Source organism: Pleurodeles waltl, chromosome 3_2 (genome assembly GCF_031143425.1).
Source record: "Pleurodeles waltl isolate 20211129_DDA chromosome 3_2, aPleWal1.hap1.20221129, whole genome shotgun sequence".
In the NCBI taxonomy this organism is placed as follows: domain Eukaryota; kingdom Metazoa; phylum Chordata; class Amphibia; order Caudata; family Salamandridae; genus Pleurodeles; species Pleurodeles waltl.
In genome coordinates, this window is record NC_090441.1 from 82,874,040 (window position 1) to 82,888,006 (window position 13,967).

General features: G+C 43.6%; 1 protein-coding gene across 4 annotated transcripts in view; it reads left to right on the forward strand.

Annotated features, from left to right (window-relative positions):
- The window catches only part of ABHD11 (abhydrolase domain containing 11), a 134,851-nt gene extending 121,294 nt beyond the window's left edge, over positions 1–13,557 (forward strand). For 3 of the 4 annotated variants that reach the window (XM_069226841.1, XM_069226843.1, XM_069226842.1), the window contains exon 7: positions 13,037–13,557. In XM_069226841.1, the coding sequence (XP_069082942.1) occupies positions 13,037–13,542 (506 nt within the window). In that variant the 3' untranslated portion in view covers positions 13,543–13,557. The remainder of the gene's footprint in view (positions 1–13,036) is intronic. The other variant, XM_069226845.1, reaches the window with a different exon arrangement.
- Positions 13,558–13,967: the final 410 nt, after the last annotated feature.

Consider the following 13,967-nt stretch of genomic DNA (forward strand, 5'->3'; position numbering starts at 1 on the left):
CAGGGATAAACCTGTGCTGCCACGGAGATACAAGATTAGAAATCACTGAGCTTAATCGACTAGCCAGTACCTTGGCATAAATTTTGCCGTCACTGTTAATTAAAGAAATCGGGCGATATGAAGCCAGTAGATGCGGCTCCTTGTCTTTTTTCAAAAAGACTGTTATCTTAGCCTCTTCCCATGAAGTCGGTTGTGGGGACCCTGTCTGTATTTCAAGAAATAAACTGAGTAGTTCCTTCCATAATTCTAAAAGAAAGGTTTTATAGAACTCAAGTGGAATCTGATCTACCCCGATTGCTTTGCCACTTGCCAGAGCGCTGATTGCTATGCCAATTTCCTTGGCTGTCACAGGGGCTTCCAGCTCACTCTTATCTCCCTCCTGCAGCTGTCCCAGCGGAATATTCACCATATTTAAGAGCATTTCCTCCTGCTGGAGATGCCCTTCTTGTGAGTAAAGTTTTTGATAAAACCGTCTAAATAGTTCTAGAATTTCAGGGCCACTGCTAACTAATTGCCCTTCTTCATTCCCAGGTGTGCTAATGCTGCCACGAGTTAGCTTCTGTCTTATTTTAAGGCCAACTGCTTACCAACTTTCTTGCTATATTCATAGCATTCTTGCCGATATGACAAAATGTAGCAGTTGCCGTTTCCATATAGATCTTTATGGCATCTGCTTTTGTAACGGTTATTTAATGTATCTATCTGAAATCTCTCCCTTGCTCCCCATCGCCTCCCCCAGTTGTTGCTCAGCTGCGGTCAGCTTTATCTGTATTAGCTTTAATTGTTCAGTGTGCAATCTCTCTTTACTCACTGCGTACCTCAGGGTTTCCCCTCTAACAGCAGCTTTAAACGTATCCCATACTATATGGCAAGGGGGAGTACCCCGATTTATCTAAAAAAAACTCCGGGATCCAGACTTTTATTTAGTTTTACATACACTGGGTCTGCTAGTAGTGCTCTATCGAAAGACCAAGACTTAACTTGTGGCCCTTCCTTCCCTAGATCCACCACCAAAACCAACGGATTATGATCCAATATAATTCTGGGATATCTCAATCCATAACCCCTTTTGCAGAGATGCTGACACAAAAAAATAATCCAGCCTAACTGACTTATTATGCGGAAAAGAGAAAAAGGTAGGGCCTGGTTCTAGCGGCCTGCACCTCTGCCAAGCATCAATCAGTCCATAATTTAATACTAATGTCTGGAGTGCCAGAAAAACTTTGGTTTTTCTACCCCTGTATGTCATTTGCTCTTGAATGGGTGTTTCGTTATCCAAATGTATGTTAAAGTCTTCACATATTACAATTGGGGTTGCCCAAGATATGATTACTGTGTTAACTAAGTCCAGAATTTCCGGATCATCCACATTTGATCCGTAAATTGAGCAAATTGTGAATTTGGACCCTTTAGCCAGACATTCCAGCAGAACCACCCAACCCGATTTATCCGTAAACTGTTTTACAACCACTAGGGACATAATTTGTGTAAGTATGGCCACCCCTCTAGTAGTAGTGTTCTGGTTTGTATCTGCCACTAGCTTCCATCCAGGAAATTCCATCAAATGCTTCTGCACACCTACAATATGTGTCTCCTGCATACAAATATTATCGGCCTTGAAGGCTTCCCTTACCAGATGGTGTTTTTTACCATCATTGAGCCCACAGACATTCACTGTAGTTATACGCATTTTACTTTCCTGACCCATATTTTATCCATCTTCTCTCATACCCTCCCTGGGCCAACCACATGATCTTTTCAAATTCTGCGTAAAAGAAACCCCTAGCATTGTTGCCGTCCTCCCCACTGTGTGTCATTTTACGCCCTCTCCCCCCCTCCCTGATCAGTCCCGACCCCGACCCCTCAAAACCAGCCCTCCCCTCCCTATCCCACCCACCTACCCATAACCCTGCAAATAGGATCGCCAGGCCACTAGGACTGTAAGATGGAAGTCGTCCACCTCACCAGCCCAGCCCGCTAATAAAACTAACATAATCAAAATTCTTCTCCACCACAACAGTTCCCACCTATCACACTAGCAGCAATCAAGGTAGAAGAAAAGGACAAGAAGAAGAAAAAAAAAAGAAAACACACAATACAAAAAAGCAGCCTCCGTTTAGACAAAAACATCATTCCATAGTAAAATTTCAACCCCCCTCCCCTAATCACCCAGACCCATAGATCAACTTAATTTCCACCACTATTGCTGCTTCTTAATTGCTGAAAATATTTCCCTGCTTTAATTTCAGACACAAAGGTCAGTGTCGTTGATTTGTAGATGAGTTTTAACCGAGCGGGGCTTAGAAGATACGCTTCTGCCCCTGCCTCCTGAAAAGGTGCAATCAACTGCCTCAACCGCCACCGTCTCTCTACTGTAGCATGTGCAAAGTCTGGTCTTGAAAAAAAAAGATACTCCCTCTACATTTGCCTTTAAGTTGGGCCTGGTTTTTTCAAACACTATCTGCCGCAGCAAGAATTTACAAAAGTATATAATAATGGCTTTGGATAGTTCTGTCCTCCACTGATATCAGATATTTGCTTTTTTTTTAAACAGTGGAAATGGATGTGCTCTCTGAATCTCTGTCTCCCAGTTCCATTCAAGAAGATCTGGGAAAGCTTTCTTAAATAACGACACTATGTAGGCCCTGGTGTCTTGCCCCTCCAGGCCCTATGCTATGCCCAAAATCCTGAGATTGTTCCGCCACTGGCGGTTCTCTGCATCCTCTAGTTTCCACTACATATCCAAAATCAGCTGTCTCTGCATGGCCGTTTGTGTAGCTGTAGCCTTAACCTCTGTCTCCAGCGCATCAGAGCGAGTATCCATTGAGGTAATACGAGTACTTATATCCTGACAGGCCTTTACCACTCTTTTAATAGAAGACGGTAGTTGTCTGTTCGCAATTTTAGCCTTCCTGCTCTATTTTTTAGCTTGTTCATGGTTATGTACCATAGTACGGTAAATAAGTTCCAGCGAGTGGGCCCCAGCCTGTTCTTTAGCCCCCAATAGCTTATCCTCCTTCCCCCTATAACTGGAGATCAATGCTTTAAATTTGGATGTTGGGGTGGGGGGGGTTTGCGATCTCTTGTAGTGTCTCATTTTGAGTTAAGCTGCAGGTCCCTGCACCGCTACTGGTCTCTCTCAGCTCAGTGTTCCCCTCACTCAGCAGCCTGAAGTTTGTCATATCAATGTCCCACAGGGGACACCCCTCCTTACCACTTTTTTTAGGGTCATACTTGTCTCATCCAGACTGTCCGTCCCTCTGGCCACCTTTCCTGTAGAGAGTGTCTGGTCGCCGTTATCCTCCGAGGGCCCAGCTCGATCATTACATAGTTCCTTTTGGGGGAGGTGTCCGTTTTATCTTCCCTATTTGTTTAAACATTGCAGGGACCTGTGCAGCATTTCCCGATGGTTTTTCCATAGCTGGCGCACCTTGCTGTGCTCCTTTTCCCTGAGCGCCAGTTCGATCTTTTAGAGGGGCAGCGAGCTGTTTTTTTCTCTCTCCTCACCACGGTGGCCTCCAGGCTGGGCTTCCCCTGTAGCGTCCGGGGAGTCTTTGTAGCTTTGGGCACCATTAAGAGCCAGCCAAACAGTGCCGTGACTCCAATGAGGGTACAGCAACCCGCAAACAACAAGCAGGACAGAGACCGCCCCAGCATGGCTTGGGCAGCCGCGAGCCGAGCTAAGCAGTGCAAGGCACCCCTTGCCGCGCACTGCCCTCCCAACAATCGTACCGCTTGCTGCCCGGAAAACACAGCCATTGCTCCAGGACTGCCTGCAATCATGGCGTGCGCAGCCGAACAGCGAAAGCCGACGTGGCAGCCGTAGACGAGTGGGCGGGCTGGAAAGCTGGTCCGAATCAGCAGGATCTACCGGCCGCTATCTTGGATCCTCGAGTATTCCTTTTGTGCAGGCTCCTGTGTACTTATTGAATTGAGAATCACGAATACACAGATTGTGCTACACCAAGGGAGGTTTTATCATACACAGAAAAAATACAGAGAATCTGTTACTGAATAGAATTCCAAACTGCTGTCCCAAATGAAGAAGAACCATCCTTTCCCATCCCCAATCTATAATTAGATACAATTATGTGTGAAAAAAGGCTCAAGTTGCTGCTGCACAAATATTTTCCAGGACGGCACACTTAAAAGACCGAGGTCCTCATCCTGGGTTCCACCTCCGCCTGGGAAGACTCATGGTGACCCTCAGCAGTTAGAACTCGCCCCACACCCACCGACCACGACCACGCACACAACCTCGGCATCATCCTCAACTCCTTGCTGTCAATGAACCACCAAGTCATCGCTGTCTCTTCTTTATATTTTCACACAGTATGCCTGCTCCAAAAGATCTTCAAGTGGATCCTGATCGAGTCCAGGAGAACAGTCACCCAAGAGCTCGTCACCAGCAAATTAAACTACGGCAACGCACTCTATGCCTGCACCACTCGAAAAGAAACTGCAGAGAATCCAGAACGCCTCTGTGAGACTCATCTTGGATGTCCCCGCCACAGCCACATCTCTGGTCACCTGAGGGAGCTTCACTGGCTCCTGATCAACAAAAGAATAACCTTCAAGCTCCTCATGCACGCATACAAGGCCCTTCACAACATCATACCCGCGTACCTCAACCATCGCCTAACCTTCCACATGCCCACCAGACACCTCCGATCTGCCCAACTGCCCTTGCCACTACTCCAAGGATATGCAAGAATGCAGCTGGAACACTCTTCTGCTATACCTCAAGCAATCACCCTCCGTACCTCAATTCAAGAAGGACCTCAAGACCTGGCTCTTCAACTGAACCCACTCTTCCTGCCCCTCCACCTCCCCCCCCCCCAGTGCCTTGAGAGACTAATGTATGATTAGGTGTGCTCTACAAAAACCATGATTGATTGATTGATTGATTGATTGAAAAACTGCTTTTGAGGTGGCCATTCCCCTCATAGTGTGACCCTGAATAGAAGAAGGAAGAAAACAATACGCTTTCAGATAAGCAATAGAAGTAGAATCCTTTACCCAGCTTCTCAAGGTAGGTGTGGAAGGAAGTTGACCCAATTAGCTAAGCCAATCTGCAATCAGAATGGAAAATCTACCTTACGTAAAAAGCTGTCCTGTTCATAGAGATAGAGAGTGCCCTAAGGAGATCAAAGGAATGCCTCAAGGTTTCCTGTTGTGAATAGAGAGAGGGAAGAAAACTGCAATAACCAAGTCCTGAAAAAAATTAAAAGAAGATGCCACTTTTGTCACAAAAGAGGTGGCCATTCTTAAACCACTTTGTCCTAAAAAAAAACTAATAAAAGGGTCTAAGGATAACAGGACACCAATCTGAGCCAATCTTCTCCCAGAGCAAACTGATACTAAAAAACAACTTACAAAGTAGGAAATAGTGTAGAAACCGACACGAAGGGTTCAAAGAGGATCTGCCTGCGGAGAATTCAGGACCAGAGGCAAGTCCCACAAGGGTGGATGACTAGCATTTTTAAGAGAAACAGTTTTAAAGATGAGAAGCCAGAGCAACAAATGTTAAAATGACACCTCATGTAAAGCCCCTCTGAAACTGTCTAAAAAGTAGAAACAATACGTCCCAAAAGAAAGCCATCATGCAAAAAATTACAAGATCTTCCTCCTTCACAAGGTTGGGGAGGAACACCTCTAGAACTAAATGATGTACTAACGTTCATCCATTGTCTAGCATAATAGTTTAGCATACTCTGCCTTCCGGAGGTTTGGATATACTGGGTCACCTCAGCAGAACAGCTTGGGGCTTTTGTCCTCCGCATTTCAATTTAAAACCGCCACTGCTCCCTCTCTCCCTTCCCCCCATGGGACATGTGAAGAAGGGATTTTTCTGGAAGACAGGAAAAGCTCAGAAGAGATGGATGAATAGGGAATACCCAAGAAGGCTGATTCCTGAATAGAGTGTAGTGACATTTTCCAGTGAGCACATGAGCAAGAGTTGAAAAGTTTTAAATAGAGTAGTTTATTCAGGAAACATCAGTAAGGCCCACAAGGGGAGCAGTCAATAGTACAGTCTAAATTCCATACAAATACTATTCCAAGAAACAAACTTTGACAACAGCAGATATAAATAGCAAGAAACAATAACCCCATACATCATAGAGAAAACCAAGGCCTATGACACCAGGCTTAGACATTCACAGGACTTCCACACTCTTGTTCCTGATTTTGGGAAGGGCTGTGCTGAAAAAAGTGAAGGGAGCGAATGCATAAATAAGCCCTTTCGACTACCAGATGCTTAAGACATTTACTTCCCAATCTTGAGGACAAATTTGCAGGGTGAAAAGGTTTGTTATAAGAGCATTCTCCTGTGATTCAAACACACCCAGCCATGGTGTTTCAAACCTCCTCAGGATTTTCTGAAGAAGAAGGGGCAAAGGGTCATGGTCAAAGAGCTCGGGAACACACAACTCAATCTGTCTTCATGCCCAGTCTCAGTCCCTGGGAAACAGACCACAGTCAGTGAAAATAGATTTCTCTCTACTTAGATCCTAATCAAGCCCACTAAGCTGGAAACCCTAGAACTGTCCAAGTGATTTAAAAAAAAAAATCATTTTAAAAAAAGCAATCACAGACATGGTGGTCTGCTGCCCCCAATAGACCACCATCCCTGTGAATGCAGGCCATTCCCAATGGGTCGCAAATTGTGACCTGCCTCATCAAAATTGATGAGGCTGGTCCCTTGTGACCCATTTGGGAATCGCAAACAGTGTCAGTGACACTGTTGTACATCGCATTTTGCGTGTTCTTTATTGCGAGTCACATAAAGTTGTAATTAGGAACTCACAAAATGTAGTGATCGTAGATGTGGCCCCTAGTTGTCTGTTTGGATTTAAATTGCATGGCCTCCGAGGGAAGGAGCAAAGGATAGCAAAACTCTGTAAGCTACTAATGACTCCTTCTAGTTGGAATAAGGCCTCCCTTCTAAGGTCGAACAGTGACCCTGGACTGACTGATCCTGCAGAGTGTCTTCTCACCCGCTGATACTGGCATCTGTATTTACTACAAGGGGAAAAGGAGGAGATAATCAAATTTCTTTGGCCACACATGGGTAATCCAACCGCCATTGGAATCATCTAGTCACTGACTGAAATATGGAAACCATCCTGTTGTAGTCTCTTAACTTCGGCTCTCAGTGGGAGATGAGGCAGATAGAGGTGTAGACAAGCCCAATGGTCCAACATTAAGGTAGCCACCATGTCCCCTGGAATATCAATTACTGTCTCACCAGAGACTCCTTCTCAACAGTGTAAAGAAGAGATCTGCCACGTAACATCAATTTCTCCTGTTTTGACTGATGCAGAAAGGCATAACCTAGATTTTATCCTGAACAAAACTCATATGAAGTGGAGATTCTGCACCAGCAATAGGTGAGATTTTGTTCTGTTCAAAACACCAGCTGAACTGCTTTCACCCCACACAGAAAAAGAGGCACAAATTAACCAATCTTCCAAGTAAGGTCAAACAAATAAACCCAGAGAATGCAGATTACCAACCAGAGAAGATTAAACCTTTGTGAAAAACCATGGTGCGGATGCTAGTCCAAACGGAAGCACTCTGAATTGTAGATGCTGTCCCACAGCAAAATAAAACCTTAGGTATTGAAGGTACTGAAGATGTTTGCACTAGTAGGGGCAGGAAATACCATCCTTGACCTTTTTCTTCTTCCAGAACTTGGATTACTCCCCCTTGCCCAATATGTCTTGAATTCCTTTTTCAGCCAGAGACGAGTCTGGCATTGTTGAGACAGTGTGTTGACAGAAAAACAGTTTGGTGGAGGAGTTAGGAAGGCGATCTGATAACCCTTTTCCCTTACTATTTGTAGAATCCAAGAGTTGGACATTGGGGGCTGCCAGAAATCCAAAAGCCTGCCGCCTACTATCATGACATAGTGAGGATTTTAAACCAATAAGAGGAGGCAGAGGGAGAGATGATGGTTTGCTCCAGGGAAAGGAGGTGCCCGGTCCTCAACCTCTTCCCCAAAATGACTGATAGGCTCGCTTGGATGTAGATGCTTGAGGACCAAATGCAAGTCAAAACCCAAAACCTCTTACTGTTTGAAGCTGTCGACATGGTCCCAGCAATCTACGAGCCTCTGCTGACTTTTTTACCAGCTCCTCCAACTGAGAACTAAGCATATTTTGAGCCAGAAAAAGAAAGATGGCTCAACAATGTTTTTGGGGAATTCTCAGACTTCTATGACCTTATCCAGATATGATGTTTTGCCAATATTGTTGCTCATGCTACCAAAGCTGCTGCACATAAACCATCAAAAGATATCCAAAAGGAACTTGCCATGTTCCATTATTGACAGGTGATATGTGCAGTCCTTTCCTTGTTGCATATTGTCTACTAAAGACGGAATTTTTCTTAAAATTGATTATACAGCATAGGAAACGTAAGTTCATGTTCTCAGTGTGTAATTGGAAACCTCATACGATTTTGGAAGAGCTCCTACACATTAATCAGTGACATCAGAAGAGCTTTCTTCTTCTGAAAAGATTGTCCCTTTAAAAGAATGGCCTGATATTAGTGAGCCAACTTTAACTGTAAGAGGAAACACATCCTGAAATCCTTCCAAAAGATATCTTCTGGACAGGACCCTCAGGAAACTGAACATTTCAATGTCTGACCATTCACGAGAAAACACATCCCTGATGGCGTTATGTTGAAGAGAATCAGGTACCTTACACCTGTACTGCGAGAAGTCCTCTTCCTGGACTACTGGATCCAGTAGGGACATTTGTTTCATAGATACTAAACTACCTCTGGTAGTTAGGTTCCTTGAATGTATCTTACTCTGTGGTCCACGTCTTCTTCAGAGGGATCACAGTCTGGGTCCAGACGTTGGAGAGGAGAATCCATTATAAAATGTTCTTCTGTGGCCTCTCTCTGGCAAAGAAAGGCCCCAAGAGCCTTATTGTTCATGGAGAAGCTGTAAAGGAGGATGGATAGATTGCATTGCATTGTAGATTCCATATGCCTCCTTTTGCTGGAGCATTGTCTGCTCCATTTTGTGAACTTTGATATGCCTGAATCAAAATCCTTCCTTTTAGCCAGACTCAGAAAGGCAACACAGTAGTAGACAGCTATTTGAAGTAAGGTTCCTAAAGGTCACAGTGAGAACTTCCTGCTTCTCCGGTGGTGCCTGATCTTGGTTATGGGACAATAATAAAGAACCATTAGGGCAGGCTCTGATAAATACTAAGGAATTTTTTGACAAATAATAAGGCTGCTGGAGCTGGCCCTCATAACCTATTACATGTATGTACTGGCAGGACACTAGATTAGGCCAAATTGTGGCATTAGGCTATAGCTTTTAGTGTCTATATTTCCAACAGATGTTTCACAGGTGGATGCTGGTCTAGCTTCATCTCATCTCATTCTCATAATCAAGAAGCTTACACGGCATGTGTCAGGAATACTGTGGAAGCAGTTCCTAAAATAAATATCTAAAATTAATTACATTCCAGGTGATGAAGTACCAAAAAGAAAGCACTATGAAGAATAAGATGCTGAAAAGAGAACAGATCGAGGAATGGGATCCTCAAAGAATTGTACAGAGGGGTAGGGAAAAATTTGGAAGGCTGATCTTCCATGATCACTTGTGCTCCAAAGACAGTAGGCTGGGTATATGCATCACAATTCTGCAGGAAACAATATACATTCAAGTACTTTTAGCATGCAGGCAATACTTGAGATTTGCTATAGGAAAACAGTATCTCCAATTCAATACGTTTGCCCCAAGGATAGGTAATGTAACGTAAAATAGATTTCTAAAGCGATCTACCTAATTACCTAAAAGGTTTCCTTGCACTAAGGAAATCACAGTAAGAGCTACATTTATCCAGTGGGAATAAAGCCAGCTATTCAAAGGTTTACGAAAATGGAATCAAGTGCATGCCCATTTGCGATTGTGCAACCAATTTTTGCAAAGTGCTGGCGCCTCGACTGAGAATGCACGGCTGCCACTTCTGGAATAGTGGACTCTGCGCACTATCAAGAAATCAGTAGAAGTAGATCTTGCTAAGTTAATGTTCTTTGGTGTGATTGATTATGCTTTTGGACATTTTCCAGCTTTCAGGCAACTGTGTTGCATGATTTACTGTTGTGTGGTAGGGCGAGGGAGGAAGAGGAATGACCTCCTTTAAGTTGTGTTGGGTGCATGGTGTTTTGCATTTGTGCTTGACTGCAGAATATTTTTAAATGTCAGAGTGGCTGGCAGATTGGGGAAGATTAGTACGCTTCTGCTTGTAGTTTTGAATCTACATACTGGATGTGCATATTTAGGTGTGCGACGCCGATGATTTCATCATAAAGTTTACTGTGTCTCCAATTTCTGAACTTTCTGGTCATCTCTGGCAGGGGAGCAGAAGCCTCCAGAACAATTTCTGCATATGTGAGGTTCATCCGGACGGGTTCTCATGCCCATTAAATATTACAGGATAGCAGCTGTCACAGTGGATTTTGAAACACTCTAATCAGCAAAAGATGCCTCATTACCATGAGATCAAACCATAAACTACACCTTGAATTTGGATGGCTCCCTCTCAAGAAGTGTGGGGCTAGAAATAAGTTGGTAGTTTGCCTAACACTAGCATCCAGCTTTGACTAACTTTGGAAACAAGCTGGTCATGGAGACCGGAATATCCGTTCACATTATACTTCAGCCAAGCTCTGTGCACTGATATAAAGACAATTTTGGACCAGGGCAAGAACTCTATTACCCTCTTTCAAGTACTAGGTTAGACCACAGGACTGGAGAAAAAAACATTCTGCCGCCGTTACTTTTGAAGGAGGTAGATTGCCCCGTGCTGGGTACATGACCAAACCCACCCCTGTGAACTATAAAGGCTTGGAGCCTTGAAGCCAAGCTTCCTATGTTGAGTATTCTGCTCCAGATCGCAGAGCTGTTTTTACCGCCCACCCTGCCCAAGACGGATCACACCAGGACAGAACTTCTTTATTAGACTCCTCAGATTGTCTCTCTGTGAGAAAACAGTACATCTGCTTTAGTGCTCCGGACCACAAATCACAGGGAAGAAAGAACCTGTGAGCCTCTAGGGCAAACCACTACTTTTTGGTCATATTACAATGCGCTCTTCGTGCCTTTGTCCATGCTCCCTGGGTGCATGATGGCCCTCCTCTGATTATCTTGCAGGCAGCTGATTGTCTGCCGAACTGCCGCACCACCCGTGACACATCCTGTGCTGTTGTGTACAGACCGAGCTGGATTGACCCAGTCCCCAAGAATTGCTTCCAGCGCTACTTATGCCCTTGTTATGGACACCTCCACATGACTCCAGTGATTTCCCACCATTTGGTGTTCCTATTGTTATCACCTGATCTTTGGCAGCGTGGCAGCTGTTATGTGCCTTGTTTGGACATCCCCCCAGAAAACTACTAAAAATGTCAATGTCACTCTTAAATAATTGTGCCAGCAAGACTAGCAGCTGCACATATACGGTTGTGAACTTGTGGGTTTTCCCCTCCTCTTATTGGAACAGGTACATTTGATTTAAGCTTGCAGTCTGCAACAGAGGACCCACAATATGAGTTCTAAATTGAAACCTATTCAACTGAGCGCTTATTATTTCACAAGCATTTTGAAGGTTTTGGTCAATTAAAATTTTGTGTTCATTTCATAGTTCCAGCCCATACTGGACAATCCATTTATTGCGTGTTCTTTAACGTTAACAGATCTAATCTTACATCACCACTCAAGAGTAAGCCTTGACGGCTTGCCATCTCTAGCTCCTAAGTGTGAAAGCTTTTCGATTCAGTGAGCTTGCAGTAGTGCTTATTTCCTGGAGATTGAGAGGCAAGGTGCAATACTTCCATGGTTGCCCAGGGCATGGAGACCTGTCCTGACCGCCCTGCACAGATACATTTAATGTATAGGCATGCTCTCAGACTTTCCCTCAGAGAACCTAAAGGTCATGCTTACTGCCAGGATGTGTTCCATAGATCTTTGTACAAAGACGAAATGGCTGAGATTTTGTCATATGTCGGATTCATAAATATTATTTGTTTTTCCCAAGCTACTTCCTTCATTCTCATCTGGAGTGGATTTAGTAAAAGAAAAAAAGGCTACCAACCGACCACCAGCGCCTCTGTAACTCCAATCGCTCGGTGGCCCACCCACCAAAGCTCAGAGCCCTAATTTTCTTATGTCTCAAAAAATGAAAACAAAATGGGGACATTTTCAAAAATGTTTAAGAAGGGTTAAAAATAAAGTGTTTTGTGGTTTGGCATGGCAACAAGAAATTATTAATGAGTTTTTTTTATAATTGTTAGGTCTAAATATTTATTTTATCTAGATGATGTAAAGGGGTCAGAGATGTGGTGGGATAACACGGATACCCTCATCGTCTATCCCTAGCAGATCTTCGCAATATCAATTCGAAGTAGCCATAGTACTATTCTTGTCAGGAAAACTGGACTGAATTATGGATCAGCGGTGGTGCAGTCCAGGAATATTTACTATTGCTAAACTGCTACTCTTTACATCTGGTCACAGAGCAGGAAAAAAACATCTATTATCCGTGTACAACCAGTGGGAGAGGGGAAGTGTTCTATCCTTGGGACAGGGTATGACCTACGAAATTGATATTTTAGATACCTGTACTGGGTGCTCAGTTGTGGATAGCCCATGGTGGTTATTCACAATTTATTTGACCCTCAAGCAACACTTGTGTTGTGGATGACCTATATGCAATAGAAGATGGGCCTGTAGCAGATACCACCATTTAGAATAAGGTTCTGGTTTGAATTAGAAGTTTATAAAAAATCAATTTTAGATGGTAAGAGTGAGGGCTTTTTATTGTCTGATGAGGGAACAACATTCAGAGTGGTGTTGCAAAAAAGTGGGTCATGTCTCGTTTGTTATTGTGCTCAAGTGTACTTGTCTCTTTGTGCGCATATATTTTCTTCTCATGTTACCTTTATACTCCTTTTTACGTCTTTGTCAGCCATATGCTTTGTATGCATGCTTACCTTTTTATTTACATTTTAGTTCAGAAGATTACCCTGAAATTGAGCGCCTATTTCCTGAGGCGGACATCCAGTATATCCCTGATGCTGGACACTGGGTTCATGCAGATCAGCCATCACTGTTCATCACAGCCATTTGTAACTTTCTGCTGCCCACATGAAGTGAGCACAACAGGGTGCATCAGTGATAGACGGGCTGGGACCAGACTCACAAGTGCCTGCATTCTGAATGAACATCTGACTACAGATCAAGAAACGTCAGGGGTAGAGGTGATATTGTATATTAGTTTGAATTGTAAACCTTTGAAACTCAGTTTGTTTACGAAACACAGATCTAGCTTCTGGAAACAATGCAGAAAACACAATCTGGGTGCTGCAGTTATGGAACAGGCTGGTCGAGACCTTCTAAGCTTTTTATATTTATTGCTTGCATCTACATTATTTCTCCCACCTGGAGTCATATCGACTTTACATGGAAACAGAAATAAAGTAATTTTACCATGGTTTTATTGTCTCTCTGTGATTTAATTATGCTTTTTAGAAGTTATGACCTTTTCAAGGTCCCTTACTATTGACGTGAATGTTTAAATACCAGTCTTTTTCCCACCATACTTGAAAATATTTTTCTTGTATTTCCTTCACTGCTAGACCAAAGCCTTTTCTAAAAACAAAAAACATAACAAAATACTTTCTGCCACAGAAAAATGCATTAAAAACACCCTTGAAAGCAAACCCTTCGTCTCTTTTCATAACATGGCATGGAGACCTATCACTAGCGTCTCGTGCTGGAGGCCAAGCTCAAGTCTTAAAGTTTACTTGAACTGAACGCCAAGTTCACTTACTTTGACCTGCTGGGGTGGGACTACATCTCCTAGCACGCTTTGGAACTTTGACCAAAGCCCCAGTGCCTGGAGGAGGGGCCACAACGCGCACGGCACTTTAAAAGCGCATTT